The sequence below is a fragment of the Hylobates moloch genome, unplaced genomic scaffold, assembly GCF_009828535.3.
Source record: "Hylobates moloch isolate HMO894 unplaced genomic scaffold, HMol_V3 SCAFFOLD_6, whole genome shotgun sequence".
Classification (NCBI taxonomy): Eukaryota; Metazoa; Chordata; class Mammalia; order Primates; family Hylobatidae; genus Hylobates; species Hylobates moloch.
In genome coordinates this window covers 112,004,740-112,021,794 of record NW_026652281.1, presented here as the reverse complement: position 1 = coordinate 112,021,794, position 17,055 = coordinate 112,004,740, and the positions used below count along the sequence as shown (strand labels likewise).

At 41.6% G+C, this 17,055-nt stretch overlaps 1 protein-coding gene across 2 annotated transcripts in view; it reads right to left on the bottom strand.

Moving 5' to 3' along the window:
- Positions 1–15,666: 15,666 nt before the first annotated feature.
- DDX46 (DEAD-box helicase 46) overlaps positions 15,667–17,055 on the bottom strand; it is a 75,202-nt gene continuing 73,813 nt past the window's right edge. For both annotated transcript variants that reach the window (XM_032157941.2, XM_032157940.2), the window contains exon 23: positions 15,667–16,220. In XM_032157941.2, coding sequence (XP_032013832.1) covers positions 16,173–16,220 — 48 coding nt within the window. In that variant the 3' untranslated portion in view covers positions 15,667–16,172. The remainder of the gene's footprint in view (positions 16,221–17,055) is intronic.

The following is a 17,055-nucleotide window of genomic DNA, read 5'->3' as shown; positions in this document are numbered from 1 at the left end:
TTAAGCTGTGTTTGTGCCACTGCACTCCAGCCTGGGCAACAGTGTGAGACCCTGTCTCAAAAAAATAAAATGCTAAAAAACAGGATTAATCATGCTAGTGTTATTTAGATGTAAAAATACCAATATAGAAAAGTTAAAATATGTACACAGATTTTAAGGCATATTAAGTAGCCTATCTAAAAACAAGTTTTTTTTTCTAAGCAAGGTTTTTTTGCTCTTAAGGTGGAGCACTCCCATACCATATAATCACTATTCCAAATCTGTAACTCTAAACTCTTGTCTGAAATGGCATTTGTACATAAAAACATTTAAGAAAAAGAAATTTTCATTCTAACAAAGTCAAGTAATTTGCAGGCCCAATGGAGGGGTAGCCAGAATAACAAAGGAAGTCAGACAGCCCTGAGTTTGAATGCCTTTCTGCCACTTGCCTCCCATGGTATTTTGGGCAAGTCATTGCTCCTTCAAAAGTTTCCACATGTATGAAATTAAGACAATGTCTTCCTTGTAGAGCTGTGAAGTTAAATAAGGTAATAGGACTATTGAAATATCCATCAGTGGCCAGGCACTGTGACTCATGCCTATAATCCCAGCACTTTGGGAGGCCAAGGCGGGTGGATCCCCTGAAGTCAGGAGTTCAAGACCAGCCTGGCCAACATGGTGAAACCCTGTCTCTACTAAAAATACAAAAAATTAGCCAGGCGTGGTGGTGCATGTCTCTAATCCCAGCTACTTGGGAGGCTGAGGCAGGAGAATCGCTTGAACCTGGGAGGCGGAGGTTGCAGTCAGTTGAGATCGTGCCACTGCACTCCAGTCTGGGTGACAGAATGAGACTGTCTCAAAAATAACTCAGCTCAGCTACTTGGTAGGCTGAGGTGGGAGGACTGCTTGAGCCTGGAAGGCAGGGATTACAGTGAGCCAAGATCACGCCACTGCACTCCAGCCTGGATGACCAAGCGAGACCCTGTCTCAAAAGATAAAAAGAAAAAAGAAAATATTCACCACTACTTAGATGTTAATTACACTATTCTATTTTCAAATATTTACCATTTTCCATAAAATATTTTAAGCTCATACAAGTTATATTGTTCTTGAAAATAACCAAATATAAACATTCCAATAAAATCTTGAATAAGAATTCATGTGAATAAGGCCAGGCACGGTGGGTCATGCCTGCAATCCCAGGACTTTGGGAGGCCGAGGCAGTTGGATTACTTGAGGCCAGAAGTTCCAGAACAGCCTGGCCAACATGACGAAACCTTGTATCTACTAAAAATAGAAAAATCAGCTGGGTGTGATGGTGCACATCTGTAATCCCAGCTACTTGGGAGGCTGAGGCACGAGAATCACTTGAACCCCAGAGGTGGAGGTTGCGGTGAGCCAAGATTGGCCACTGCACTCCAGTCTGGGCAACAGTGAGGCTCTGTCGCAAAAAAAAAAAAAAAATTATGGGGACAAATATTCATCATTACAGCTAAAGGGAATAACTGAGGAAGACTTGCAAAGGATTTGAGTTTCGAGTTTGGATTTGAAAGTGCCAGACATGAATTGGTGGAGTAGAAGCTGTGGTGGCTACAGGGAAGACAACAGCAAGTACATTTATAATGGTGGAACCTTTGCCCACTGAATGCTCCAGGAAGGGTTGGAAGTGGGCTTTAAATGCCACTTTAGTCTGGAGATATTTCACAGAAGCACCATGCGCCAGGAAATATCAGCAAGAAACCTCCAGCTAGCTCTCTTTAGAGGGAGATCTAGCCACCAAGATGAAACTGCACACTTATATCAGCTGATGACTTTAGTAAAATAGCACCAGCCATTTGGTGAACCACTAGCTAGTGGGTATTTGATCAAGGAAGAGGAGACATTCCAGGTTTACTCACCCTCTGACACATCTACTCATTTATGCTATATGTTGACTTTAGCTTTTTTTTTTTTTTTTTTTTTTTTTTTCAGACGGAGTCTCGCTCCTTCACCCAGGCTGGGTCACTGGATTGTGGCCCAATCTCGGCTCACTGCAACCTCCGCTTCCCGGGTTCAAGCAATTCTCCTGCCTCAGCTTCCCGAGTAGCTGGGACTATAGGCATGTGCTACCATGCCCGGCTAATTTTTGTATTTTTAGTAGGGACAGGGTTTCACCACGTTGGCCAGGCTGGTCTTGAACTCCTGACCTCAGGTGATCCTCCCATCTCAGCCTCCCAAAGTGCTGAGATTACAGGCAGGAGCCACCATGCGCAGCCAACTTATTTTAGATTCAATGGAGCAGACAAATGTTATAACCATGCAAAACAGTGCTTCATGAAAATCTAAACTATCTTCACAATAGTCACTATGAGAGAAATAGTGACCAATTCGTTTTTTATATAGGAATTTGCCACCACTCTAGGCAGCTCCTCTTATAAAATTCTAAAATTCTATAAACTTCTAAAATTTGACCTCGTATTAAAGCAGTCAGCCTCCTACTAATGTCTATCCACTGTCCTAGTTTTTTAAGACTCACATTGCACAAAGTTAGTCATGTGATTCCACTTGCCTCTATAAGGTGCTCATTTAGTTCAGGCCTCTGGAAGCTCTTTTTTGGATATATTATAAATATTATAACTAATCTCCACTATGTAGTTCCTCTGTACTTCTTCAGCCATCCCCTCCCCCAAAGTCAGGCATAGCCATGTGACTTGCACTAGTCAATGAAAGTGACAAATGCGAGATTCTCTAAGATTCTTCTCTGCCATTAGGACTGTGATGTTGGAGTTGCCATCAGTCTGGATCCTGGATTCCGGGGTTAGACAGATGTGAAGTAAAGCTTCTCCTCTTACAACACACGAGGATAATTTAGCATAGATGAGAAATAAACTTTTTTTTTTTTTTTGAGAGAGTCTCATTCTGTCACCCAGGATGGAGTGCAGTGGCGAGATGTTGGCTCACTGCAACCTCCACCTCCTGGGTTCAAGTGATTCTCATATTTCTGCCTCCCAAGTAGCTAGGACTACAGGCATGAGCCACCACACCTGGCTTTTTGTATTTTTAGTAGAGAGGGGGTTTCACCATGTTGACCAGCCTGGTCTCGAACTCCTGGCCTCAGGTGATCTGTCCACTTCAGCCTCCCAAACTGCTGGGATGACAGGCGTGAGCCACTACACCTAGCCCAGAGAAATAAACTTAAAAAAAAAAAAAAAGAAATCACGGAGATTTTTATTACTACATCCCCATGATCTAGCTGTAGTAACTGGAAACTACAAACGTCATTTTTACCTCTGATGAAAAGCTAAGAGAGAACTGAAGAAATAACATAATCCAAAAAAATTGAGGAAACGGGCCCTTCTATGATGTAGAGGGGCAGGTGTAAAGAATTTAACCTTGCCAAAGAACAGTCTGGCCTTTACTGCTGGCTTCTTGGAAGTAATCCCTAAACCCTTGGAATGTCATGCTTCATAGTGTTTTTGTTTGCCTGGGGCCGTGGGTCATGCAAGATAGTCTAAGAATGTGAGTTAGTGTGAAAGAGCTGGGTCACATGGTATCAGCTCCACCTCCTGAGGGACTAAAAACTGAAATCAGCCATATGGCTAATTAATCATGTCTACATAATTAGCTCCAATAAAAACTCTGGATACCAAGGCTCAGATGAGCTTCCCAGACAGGTGCAATGGCTTACGCCTATAATCCCAGCACTTTGGGAGGCCGAAACAGGAGGACTGCTTGAGCCCAGGAGTTGGAGGTCAGCCTAGGCAACAACATAGGGAGACCCTGCCAATACCAGAAAAAAAAAAAAAGCCAGGCATGGTGGCACATGCCTGTGGTCCCAACTACTTAGGATGCTGAGGTGGGAAGACTGTTTGAGCCCATGAGGTTGAGGCTGCAGTGAGCTGTAATCAGGTCACTGTACTTCAGATTGAATGACAGAGTGAGACTCTGTCCCCAAAATACAATAAACCAGGCACGGTAGTTCACGTGTGAAATCCCAGCATTTTCAGAGGCTAAGGTGGGAGGACCACTTGAGCCCAAGAGTTTGGGGCTACAGTGAGCCATGATCATGACACTGTACTCCAGCCTGAACAACAGAGCAAGACCTGGACTTAAAAAATATACAAATGAATGAATAAATAAATAAATAGGGTGCTGCTAAGGCCACATCAGTTACCTGTTCTTTTTTTTTTTTTTTTTTGAGATGCAGTCTCACTCTGTCGCCAGGCTGTAGTGGGGTGGCACGATCTCAACTCACTGCAACCTCCGCCTCCCAGGTTCAGGCGATTCCCCTGCCTCAGCCTCCCGAGTAGCTGGGACTACAGGTGCACACCACCACACCAGGCTAATGTTTTGTATTTTAGTAGAGATGGGGTTTCACCATTTCGGCCAGGATGGTCTTGATCTCCTGACCTCGTGATCCGCCCGCCTCGGCCTCCCAAGTTTCTGGGATTACAGGCATGAGCCACTGCACCCAGCCACTTACCTGTTCTTTTTTTTTTTTGAGACGGAGTCTCACTCTGTCGCCCAGGCTGGAGTGCAGTAGTGCAATCCCGGCTCACTGCAAGCTCCACCTCCCAGGTTCAAACCATTCTCCTGCCTCAGCCTCCCGAGTAGCTGGGACTACAGGCGCCCGCCAACATGCCCAGCTAATTTTTGTATTTTTAGTAGAGACGGGGTTTCACCATGTTAGCCAGGATGGTCTCGATCTCCTGACCTTGTGATCCGCCCACCTCGGCCTCCCAAAGTGCTGGGATTACAGGCTTGAGCCACCGCGCCCGGCCTCACTTACCTGTTCTTAAGGTTAAATTACTCTAGGCTGGGTATGGTGGCTCACGCCTATAATCCCAGCACTTTGGGAGGCTGAGGCAGGCAGATCACTTGAGGTCAGGAGTTCGAGACCAGCTTGACCAACATGGTGAAACCCTGTCTCTACTAAAAATACAAAAAAAAAAAAAAATTAGCCAGGCGTGGTGGCACGTGCCTGTAATCCCAGCTACTTAGGACGCAGACACGAGAATTGCATGAACCTGGGAGGTGGAGGTTGAAGTGAGCTGAGATTGCGCCATTGCACTCCAGCTTGGGTGACACAGTGAGACTCTGTCTCAAAAAAAAAAAGGTAAAGTTACTCCTTAAATTTAACACTTGCATTAGTGTCTACAATAACAGCATCCTCTTTCCAGTCCCTTCAGCTGCAGAGTACAAATAATAAAAGCAGTATTGACATATTCTAATAATGCTGCTTGATATGAGCAGGCCAAACTGAAAAAAACTAAAATACCATGTATGTACCACAAACTACATCTTCTATATAGTATTTGTTGTTACCAGACAGGCAGGCTTTGGAGTGAAGATAGATACGGATTTAAATGCTAGGTCTGCCACTTACTAGCTGTGTGACCATAAACAATCCAACAAGTATTTATTAAATGCAAAACTAAGGATACAAAATATAGGACATGGACTGTGATCTCAGGGAGCTCATATTCCATTGAAATCATTGAAATGGACAATCAAACACATCATTGGAATTTGGTGTTAAGTGCAACAAGAATGGTGGGTCTAATGTTTTTAGAAAATTAACTTAGATTGGGTTTTTTTTCAGACAGGGTCTTGCTCTGTTGCCAGGCTGGAATGCAGTGGTGTGATCATGGCTCACTGCAGGCTCAATCTCCCCAGGCTCAGGGTATCCTCCAACCTCAGCCTCCCAAGTATCTGGGACTATGGATGCGTGCCGGGCCAATTTTTGTATATTTTGTAGAGACAGGGTTTCCTCGTGTTGCCCAAGCTGGTCTTGAAGTCCTGGGCTCAAGAGATCCTCCTGCCTTAGCCTCCCAGAGTGCTGGGATTACAGGTTTGAGCCACTGTACCTGGCCAGATTGCTCTTAATGAGGTGCTATAGTACACACAATACATATATAATGTACTGTCAAATGCAGAGACTTTTTCAAGGGCATAGTTATTTATCAGTACTTCATCTGCAACAAGACCATACTTAAACAATTTTTTTTTTTGTAGAGACAAGGTCTTGCCATGTTGCCAAGGCTAGTCTCAAACTCCTGGCCTCAAGTGATCCCCCCACCTGAGCCTCTCAAAGTGCTGAAATTACAGGGATGAGCCACTGTGCCTGGAGTACACTTTTATTTATTTGTTTGTTTGTTTGAGATAAAGTCTTGCTCTTTCACTTAGGCTGGAATGTGGTGGCATGATCTCGGTTCACTGATTCTCCTCTCAGCCTCCCGAGTAGCTGGGATTACAGGTGCCTGCCGACACGCCTGGCTAATTTTTGTATTTTTTTAGTAGAGATGGCGTTTCATCATGTTGGCCAGGCTGGTCTCAAACTGACCTCAGGTGATCTGCCCGCCTCAGCCTCCCAAAGTGCTGGGATTACAGGCGTGAGCCACCGCATCCAGCCTGGAGTGCACTTTTAAACATCACACTATTCCACTTATCTCCCAACATTTTTTCTTCAAAAGTATACATCCTTGGCCAGGCACGGTGGCTCACGCTTGTAATCCCAGCACTTTGGGAGGCCGAGGCGGGCGGATCACGAGGTCAGGAGATCGAGACCACGGTGAAACCCCGTCTCTACTAAAAATACAAAAAATTAGCCGGGCGTGGTGGCGGGCGCCTGTAGTCCCAGCTACTCGGAGAGGCTGAGGCAGGAGAATGGCGTGAACCCGGGAGGCGGAGCTTGCAGTGAGCCGAGATTGAGCCACTGCACTCCAGCCTGGGCGACAGAGCGAGACTCCGTCTCAAAAAAAAAAAAAAACAAAAAAAAAGTATACATCCTTGAAATACAATTTGAACTCAATATAACATTTTTCATTGTTTCTCCAAAAGCTTCAGCCTGGCCCAAGATAGGCCATATCACATAGGCAAATCACCAGTGAATTTGGCTTTTGAATGATAAATAGTGATTATATAAACGTAAATAAAAGGAATATTTGTCTACACCTGGAATTTGGCTGCCTCTAAAGACCTTTCAATTGAGGGTACAAGTGTTTTTGTTTTGTTTTGTTTTTAAATAGAGACGGGGTCTCCCTGTATTGATCAGACTGGTCTTGAACTCCTGGGCTCAAGCAATCCTCCCACCACCGCCTTGCAAAGTGCTAGGAGTACAGGTGTGAGCAACCACACCCAACCCAAGTGTTCTTAAATACTTTCATATACATAGGAAAAAAATGAATCTTGCTTTCTACATTTTAACTTATCAGTAACAACTGACTGTCCCTGCTAAATATATAGCTTTGTATCAATACTAAAAAGAAAGATAGGGTCTTAGTCTGTTTTGGCTACTATAACAAAATAACGGACTGAATGGCTTACAAAAGACAAAATTTTATTTCTCTGGAAGCTGGAAAATCCAAGGTCAAAGTACTGGCCAATTTGGTGTCTGGTAGAGAGCTAGCTTTCTGGTTCACAGGTTTTTTTTTTTTTTTTTTTTTTTTGCTACGTTCTCACATGGCAGAAGGGGCAAGGGAGTTCACTGGGGTCTCATTTTTATAAGGGCACTGATCCCACTAGCCCTCATGACATAATCACTTCCCAAAGGCCTCCAAATACTATCAAATTGGGAATTAGGTTTCAACATCATGAATTTGGGGGTAGGGGGAGGGTACAAACATTCAGTGTATAGCAGAGAGCATAAGAAAATCTACCCCTATTCACCCATTATAATAATAGTGCCAGCCAACATTTATTGAATGCTTACCATATGCCAGGCACTATTTTTATGCGCTTTAAGCATATTTATGCTTTAAATGTATTATTTCACCTCATCCTCATAACAATCCTAAGATGTACGTTATTATATCTGAATTTTATATATGAAAAAACAGATAAAGTGGCCAGGCACGGTGGCTCACGCCTGTAGTCCCAGCACTTTGAGAGGTCAAGGTGGGTGGATCACCTGAGGTCGGGAGTTCTAGACCAGCCTGACCAACATGGAGAGACCCCCATCTCTATTAAAAACACAAAATTAGCCGGGCATGGTGGCGCATGCCTATAGTCCCAGCTACTTGGGAGACTGAGGCAGGAAAATCACTTGAACCTGGGAGGCAAAGGTTGCGGTGAGCTGAGATCGCACCATTGCACTCCAACCTGAGCAACAAGAGTGAAACTCCATCTCAAAAAAAAAAGAAAAAACAGATAAAGCATTTAAGCAAGCCCAAGGTTGTTCAAGTACCCTCCCAATATACATACTTGATTATGTATATGAACTGTTATACCAATACAATAACAATATATTATGTAGCAACATATTATAAAAAACTTACACAGGCTGGGAGGGGTGGCTCACACCCGCAATCCCAGCACTTTGGGAGGCTGGGGTGGGCGGATCACGAGGTCAGGAGTTCGAGACCAGCCTGACCAATATGGTGAATCCCCGTCTCTACTAAAAATATAAAAATTAGCCAGTCGTGGTGGCACGTGCCTATAATCCGAGCTACTCAGGAGGCTGAGGCAGGAGGATCACTTGAACCCGAGAGGTGGAGGTTGCGGTGAGCCGAGATTGCGCCACTGCACTCCAGCCTGCATGACAGAGTGAGACTCCATCTCAAAAAAAACAAAAACAAAAACAGAAACAATAACCGTACACAAAGTAAAATTTTAAAGAAAGGATGAGATTTAGAAAGAAAAATACGGCCAGGCGGGCCCAGTGGCTCACGCCTATAATCCCAGCACTTTGGGAGGGCAAGGCAGTTGGATCATCTAAGGTCAGGAGTTCGAGACCAGCCTGACCAACATGGTAAAACCTTGTCTCTACTAAAATTACAAAAATTTAGCCAGGTGTGGTGGCAGGCACTTGTAATCCCAGCTACTTGGGAGGCTGAGGCAGAATCACTTGAATCCGGGAGGCGGAGCTTGCAGTGAGCCGAGATCACACCATTGCACACCAGCCTGGGCAATAAGAGCAAAACTCTGTCTTTAAAAAAAAAAAAAAAAAAAAAAAAAAACACCTTCTCAATGACCAGCCAGACATCAGGATGTAAAAAATAAATAAATGAGTACAGTCTTCTCACTAAGTTATTTTTATTTAGAAAAATGTATCTTTCATTTAAAAATATTTACTTAACACATATGGGTTGTGAGTTTTTTATAAATACTCTACAACTTAAAAAAATAAATAAAGAAAAATAGACCCAGGTGCGGTGGCTCATGCCTGTAATCCCAGTAGAGGAAGGAGGATTGCCTGAGGCCAGGAGTCTAAGATTAGCCTGGGCAACATAGCGAGACCCCACTGCTACAAAAAATAAAAAATTAGCCAGGCATGGTGGCACACACCTGTATAGTCCTACTTACCTATTCAGGAGGCTGAAGTGGGAGGATCACTTGAGCATAGGAGTTTGAGACTACTGTGAGCTATGATCATGCCATTGCACTCCAGCCTGGGCAACAGAGCAAGACCCTGTCTCTAAAAGTAAAATAAAGAAAAAAAAAAAACAGAAGCTTCAAAATTTTCGTCCTGCTTTTCTTTTTGAGATGGAGTTACTCTGTCACCCAGGCTGGAGTGCACTAGCACGATCTGCGCTCACTGTAACCTCCACCTCCTGGATTCATGCAATTCTCCTGCCTCAGCCTCCCAAGTGGCTGGGATTACAGGCGTGTGCCACCATGCCCTACTAATTTTTGTATTTTTTTAGTAGAGACTGGGTTTCACTATGTTGGCCAGGCTGACATTCCTGACCTCAAGTGATCCGCCCACTTCGGTCTCCCAAAGTGTTGGGATTACAAGTGTGAGCCAAAGCGTCCGGCTTCTTCCTGCTTTTCAATAAATTACTGTCACGTACCCCACTTTGGAGACCACAGCTTTAGTTCACAGGCAGTCAAAATCCAAGAGCAAAAGTGGAGATTACCAGTATTTCTCAAACTTAAATGTGTATCATAGAATGATTACCACCCTCAGATATACTTTAAGACAGTCTTGCTCTGTTGTCCAGGCCGGAGTGCACTGGCGTGATCTTGGCTCACTGCAACCTCTGCCTCCCAGGTTCAAGTGATTCTCCTGCCTCAGCCTCCCAAGTAGCTGGGACTACAGGCGCATGCCACTAAACCGGCTAATTTATTTTTAGTAGAGACAGGTTTCACTATATTGGCCAGGCTGGTCTTGAACTCCTAACCTTGTGATCTGCCTGCCTCAGCTTCCCAAAGTGCTGGGATTACAGGAGTGAGCTACCGTGCCTGGCCTTGTAGTTTTGGTAGAGACAGAGTTGCATCATGTTGGCCAGGCTGGTCTCAAACTCCTGACCTCAGGTGATCCACCCTCCTCAGCCTCCCAAAGTGCTGGGATTACAGGCGTGAGCCACCGTGCCTGACCCCAGACACATTTTTAGGAGCAAAATTAGACCAATAAAAAGTTACAGAGGAATTTATGCTCTCTTTAAAGCTCCCAAGCATCCAGCCCTGCCAAGGTTTCCAAATCCTGTGCCACAGACACAGGCTGAGGGCTGGGGAGGACTCTTTTCCAAAGTCAACAGTATACTTTTGGGAGTATCAGCTCCCGGAAGACTCCCTTAGGCAAAGGCACAGAGAAAAGATGCTGCCTTCAAGGTTTCTGGGACTGGCTGGAAGGCACTTGAGAGCCTCCTAGGATTTCAGGGATAAAGGCCAAGAATACTTTAACATCCAAAGCTGCCACAGAAGTGCCTGAAGTTGCCAGGCTGCTAAAAATCCAATCACTACCAAGTTCAAATGAAAAGCTTTTTCTGTGGAAAGAACATGTTTTTCACACTGAATCCTCTCACATATCCCTTATTCCACAGTATGCAAAGTTGTGAAGAGAGACTAATATTCAAAACATGGGCAACTAGGTATTTCTATACATTAAAAATGATTAGTTTTTTAAATTCCGAAATTCTATCTTTTAAAGTAATCCTAACATGTGAGAGTAATGTTGAGTTCCAATTCCCCCAAAAGGTTAAACTTCCCTTTTTACTTCATACTTATTTTTTTTTCTTCCCAAAAGAACATGGTTAATGCAAAGTTAGAATTTCTTCTTTAAAGCTTGAGTTTGAAAAAAATCATGAACTCCTGTAAGTTGTTGCCATATTTGGAAGAGAACAAGTTCAAGAAAAATAATCAAAAGTAAATTCCTCACCAGTCATGTAACTTGACAGTATGCACTCACACACACATAGCAGCTAAACCATAAGGCACTTTTAAAGGGGAAAGTCAATACTGTGGGGACTTTGTGAAGAATACCTTTACACTTTCTCTTAGCATTCCTACTTGGACCCCTGCCTGAGAAAAATTATAAATTTATATATATTTTTAGAAGGCCTTCAAATATCCATAACAGTCAACATATCAGGGGATTTTTACCTGGTAAGGGAAACGTAGCTGTCTTTAGCTCCAGAGAGCTGACCTAAGAGTAGAGCAGATGTTTCATTAACCAGTATGTAAGATGTTGCTATACTCCAAGTTAAGCATCTTACTTCAGTAAGTTTGTTTTCTGATGGTTACACCCAAACTAAATAGTTAAGACTCTCCCTCACCCCTCTACATACATTTACTGTCTCACTCCTGATACTTGACACACATAAATATACATACACGCACCTTTTTAAAAGATAAGCTTCAGTACGCCAGAAGCAGAAGGCATGAGAAAATGTCAGTAGATTCTCATTCGTACGTAAAACTATGTACCAAAATGTGAAGAACTGACAGCTGTAGACTCAAATCTAAGTGGAAGAGTATTTGAATGGCCCACATTGGGCTAGCCACTCAGAACTCTTGCCTGCTTTAAGAACTTAGCATGATCTGGCTAGGCGCCGTGGCTCACGCCTGTAATCCCAGCACTTTGGGAGGCCGAGGCAGGTGGATCACCTGAGGTCAGGAGTTCAAAACCAGCCTGGTCAACATGGTGAAACCCTGTCTCTACCATAAAAATACAAATTCAAAATACAAATTCACCAGGTGTGGTGGTGAGCATCTGTAACCCCAGCTACTCGGGAGGCCACGGCAGGACAATCACTTGAACCTGGGAGGTGGAGGTTGCAGTGAACCAAGACTGCGTCACTACACTCCAGCCTAGGCAAAAGAGAGACACTCCATCTCAAAAAAAAAGAACTTAGCATGATCTATAAAGCAGCAAAACGGCACATTTTACTAAATAAAGTGTAGCTATTTATCCTAGGCTTCATTCAGACAACAATTTCCCCACAACCTCCTATTTTAAACAATATGCTCATCTGTCACTAAAGGACTTTGGCAGATGGCTTTATAAATCAAAGCATGGCACCAATAGTAAAAAGAGGTCAGAAACAACTGAGTTACAACTTTGGCGGTTTTCCTTTCTAGTTTGTGCTTCTCAAGATTCTGCTGTTACTTTGAAGCTGACTCCACAGCTAGCTGAATGGGATTTATAAATCCTAAGTATTCAATAGCTGGTTCTCCTTTAAAACAAACAAACCCAATTCTATACATAGGAACTGCCTGACTCAAAAGAAAGATTAGGCCGGGCGCAGTGGGTTCATGCCTGTAATCCCAGCACTTTGGAAGGCCGAGGTGGGCAGATCACGAGGTCAGGAGATCGAGACCATCCTGGCTAACATAGTGAAACCCCATCTCTACTAAAAATACAAAAAATTAGACGGGTGTTGTGGCACATGCCTGTAGTCCCAGCTACTCAGGAGGCTGAGGCAGAAGAACCGCTTGAACCTGGGAGGTGGAGGTTGCAATGAGCTGAGATTGTGCCACTGCACTCCAGCCTGGGCAACAGAGCAAGACTCTGTCTCAAAAACAAAACAAAAGATTAGCAGTCACATGTGCATTGTGTACACCAACAAAGCCAATGAGACATGAAATATATCAAATAGTGGCCGGGCGTGGTGGCTCGTGCCTGTAATCCCAGCACTTTGGGAGGCCAAGGCCGGTGGATCATGAAGTCAAGAGATCGAGACCATCCTGGCCAATATGGTGAAACCCTGTCTCTACTAAAAATACAAAAAAATTAACTGGGTGTGGTGGCTGACACCTGCAGTCCTAGCTACTTGGGAGGCTGAGGCGGGAGAATGGCTTGAACCCGGGAGGCAGAGGTTGCAGTGTGCCGAGATCACACCACTGCAAATCCAGCCTGGCAACAGAGCAAGACTCTGTCTCAAAAAAAAAAAAAAGAAATATATCAAATAGTAAAGCATCCAAAAGCTGTGAGGGAGAACTTAGCTGCTATTATTCTTTCATTCTACGTATCCTTTTTTTTTTTTTTTTTTTTTTTTTTTGTTTGGGGTTTTTCTCTTTTTTTCCCGGGGGGGGGGTGCAGTGCCACAATCTCGGCTCACTGCAACCTCTGCCTCCCGGGTTCAAGCGATTCTCCTGCCTCAGCCTCCCAAGTAGCTGGGATTATAGGCATGCGCCACCACACCTGGCTAATTTTGTATTTTTAGTAGAGACTGGGTCTCTCCGTGTTGGTCAGACTGGTCTTGAACTCCTGACCCCAGGTGATCTGCCTGCCTCAGCCTCCCAAAGTGCTGGGATTACAGGCATGAGCCACCGCGCCCAGCCTACATATCCATTTTGTAAGAGTGTCACTGTGGCAAAACCCCAACTGGCAAATGAACCTATTATTTCACCTATGTTTCTCTTATGCTAAATACAATGAACATAAAAGACTTAAGAGCCTTCTTCAGGAAGACATTTTTGGAACAGAATTATAAATATTTTGGGTAATAAGTTGCTAGAATTTTTTAAATAAAAATACGGGAAGTATACTTCTCTCACCAATATAAACAAAATTAGAGAAACAGAAGAAAAAGCATTCGAGGAAAGATAATTTTAAGAAAGTGCAGATTGAATTCGAATTAATTTTATTTTATAAGGAATTTAGAAAACATGAGCAAATATTCATATTGCATTAAAAAAACAAAGTCTGTACATCATTCAAATTTTAAAAGTCAGTGTGACACTAAAAAATGTACTAACAAAGTAATATGTTTCATTTTAGAACAAAATTTTATCAGTGGCTCATCACAACTGATATACAAACAAAATGCTAAAACGATGTAAAACTGAATCTGAAAGTGATCCAGTTGAATGAAGGGAGCACCAATTATCATCAATGTGGGAGTGCCATATCCTCTACACCAAAGAAAACAAACTACCATTAGGTGATAAAGATGAGCAAATAAATAAACTAGAGGGAGGGAATGAGCCCACAATTCCTGGAATTTTATAGTAAGTGGTTTATTTGTTTCTGTTGTTACATGTCTTTTGTCTGTTTTCTTCCTTCAAGAAATTAAGTGGATGTGTGAAGGATCCAAGAATATTTCCCAGGTATATCTTACTTTTTCAGGAAGAATAACTTTATACTGAAGAAATAATGATTAATACTCCCTATCACTTCAGCCACTGAATATACTATTAAAATTATTTGTTTTTACAACTATAGTATGCCTTTATTTTTTTCTTTTTAAAAAACTGTAAGTCAAGAATATTTAAAGAATGAAAGTGTCTCCATTTAAGAAATATACAGTCGTCCTTTGGTATGCGAGGGGGACTGACTGCAGGACACCCCTTAAACCCCTCCTCTATACCAAAATCCATGGATGTCCAAGCCTCTTATATGAAATGGCTTGCTATTTGCATATAACCTATGCACATCCTACTGTATACTTTAACCTCCTGTATACTGTAACCTTTCAATTACTTAAAATACCTAACACAATGTAAATGTTATAGTAAAACTGTTTTACAGCTGTTAAACTATATTTTTAAAATTTTACATTATTTTTTCTTCTTTTTTTTTTCTATTTTTGATCTGTGGTTGGTTTAATCTGCGCGTGTGAAACCCTTGGATATAAAAGGCTGACTTTATTTAACTCCTGAAAAAATTCCTTTTTTGAAAAGTGACAATAACATGAAGTTAATACATCAGGAGTCTTGAAAAGAATATTAGGTAATCCAATTATAACAATTTAAATTAGAATATTCAGGAACTGTATCTGGAAGGCTCAAAAATACTATTTATTTATTTATTTATTTATTTTTGAGATAGTCTCACTCTGTCGCCCAGGCTGGAGTGCAATGGTGCGATCTTGGCTCAGATTCTTCTGCCTCATCCTCCTGAGTAGCTGGGATTACAGGCACCCACCACCATGCCGACTAATTTTTGTATTTTTAGTAGAGACAGGGTTTCGCCATGTTGACCAGGCTAGTCTTGAACTCCTGACCTCAAGTGATCTGCCCACCTCGGCCTCCCAAATTGCTAGGATACAGGTGTGAGTCACTGCACCCAGCCTCAAAAATACAATTTATGATTCCTTGTGAATTAAATTTCACTAAGATGAAGCACATCTAAGTTTAAAACTTGGGTACCATTATGTTTTACAATTTTTAAGAAAGAAAATTCACAACCTACTCAATAATCCTGAAGAAAAATCAGATTAAAAGTAGTAGGATATTTGTACATACAACATGTATAGATGTATAAACAAACACTTTCTAGAAGGAAAAGGTATCATATTTAGTATTTATAGGCTACACTCTTTCTTTTAAGGAAGATTATAAAAGAGGAGCTAGGTATGGAGCCAGAAGTTGTGAGGGAAACCTCAAAGTAGCAAATACTAAAACTCTTTGTAGAGTTTTACACTCAGTGTAAAGAAATGCAAAAAATCCTTATACTATTAAACCTTTACTTGTATAAAAACCAAAATTAGTCCAACTACTTTTTGCCCATTTATGATGATAAAAATTGAAACAAAAACTCTCAACCCATTTTGTAAGACTTCTATTATAACATTCTTAAATCCAGTTCATATTGTTCCACAGAGTCATGTAACATTTAAGCTCAAGATGGGGACACAAAATATGATGGTGAATTTTACCTTTTCTTAGGAAATGATCACAATTTCATTGAAAGTACAGGATAAAGTGAATAGCCCCTTAACGACTTGTGCACTTTATTGTCTTCAATAGAAAGTTCAAATATTTCCATTTTTTAAACCTCTAGAATATTATCCGGACATTTAAAATATTGATATTTAAGTTTACATTAAAGGACATCATATTCTGAAAACAGGCCGGCTTTAAATATAGTTTGACTGATTGTGGGGGTACTTACGGACAGATTTCTTTACCAAGTACCAGTTTCTTATATTTAAAAAAAATCAGCAAGATAGAATTTTAAAAATCTTAATTTACAATACATTGTAAACTGCAGACAGCAACTGTCACATATATCATACACCAGCACAGGTAAAAATCTTTTTTCCAGATGTCTATAAGACTTTGTATCTTCCTTTATTTGTTGGTTGGTATGAATTTTGCTGTAATAGGAAATAAAAGATATGTTATCAGAGAAAGCAAAACAAAACAACAAAAAACAAAAACGAACCAACCAACCAAACAAACAAACCCAAAAGGAAATATTTAAGATCATTTCCTTTGCCAACTTATAAAACTACTGGTTATTTAAAATTTTAAATGTTAATATTACTGCATTGAGAAAGGAAAAACTATTAAATAACTAATGAATTCTCTGTTCACTCAACTATTCCTTAACAACTATGTTTTGAATCAACTTAATAGTGGTAGCATCTATGGGCACAAGATTCTTTTCGATCACTTCTTGGTGAAATAGTATTAAGCACATGATTTAACAGCTGTTTTACTTTTTCCCTCGTTTTGTGAACCCTCTTTTCATTAAACTTCTAACCACCCCCACCCCCCCACAAAAAAAGGAATGCTCTGTGAGGGGAATTTTAGAAAAGCTCTCAGAATTACACTTAGAGAAAAGACAACGTTTCCTTTCAAAGGAAATGTACACACTGTACGGAGTGTTTATAAGCTGAAACTGGCACTAAAGACACAAGGACAAGTCTACCTCCTCTGGAAAGGCAGTCTGTAAAGGGCTTTTTCCAAAATCAAATTAAGCCATTGTTTAAGTTTAAAGACACTGACAACACCATGTGTTGGCAAATATGTAGAATAACTGGAATTTTCATACACTTCTGGATTGAGTGTGAATTGATGTAACCTCTTTGGAAAACTATTTAGCAATACCTAGCCTATAATTAACAATCCTACTCCAAGGTATACACCCAAGGAAAAAATCATGCTAATATATACCAAACGCACAGGAATAATGTTCACAGAAGTGTT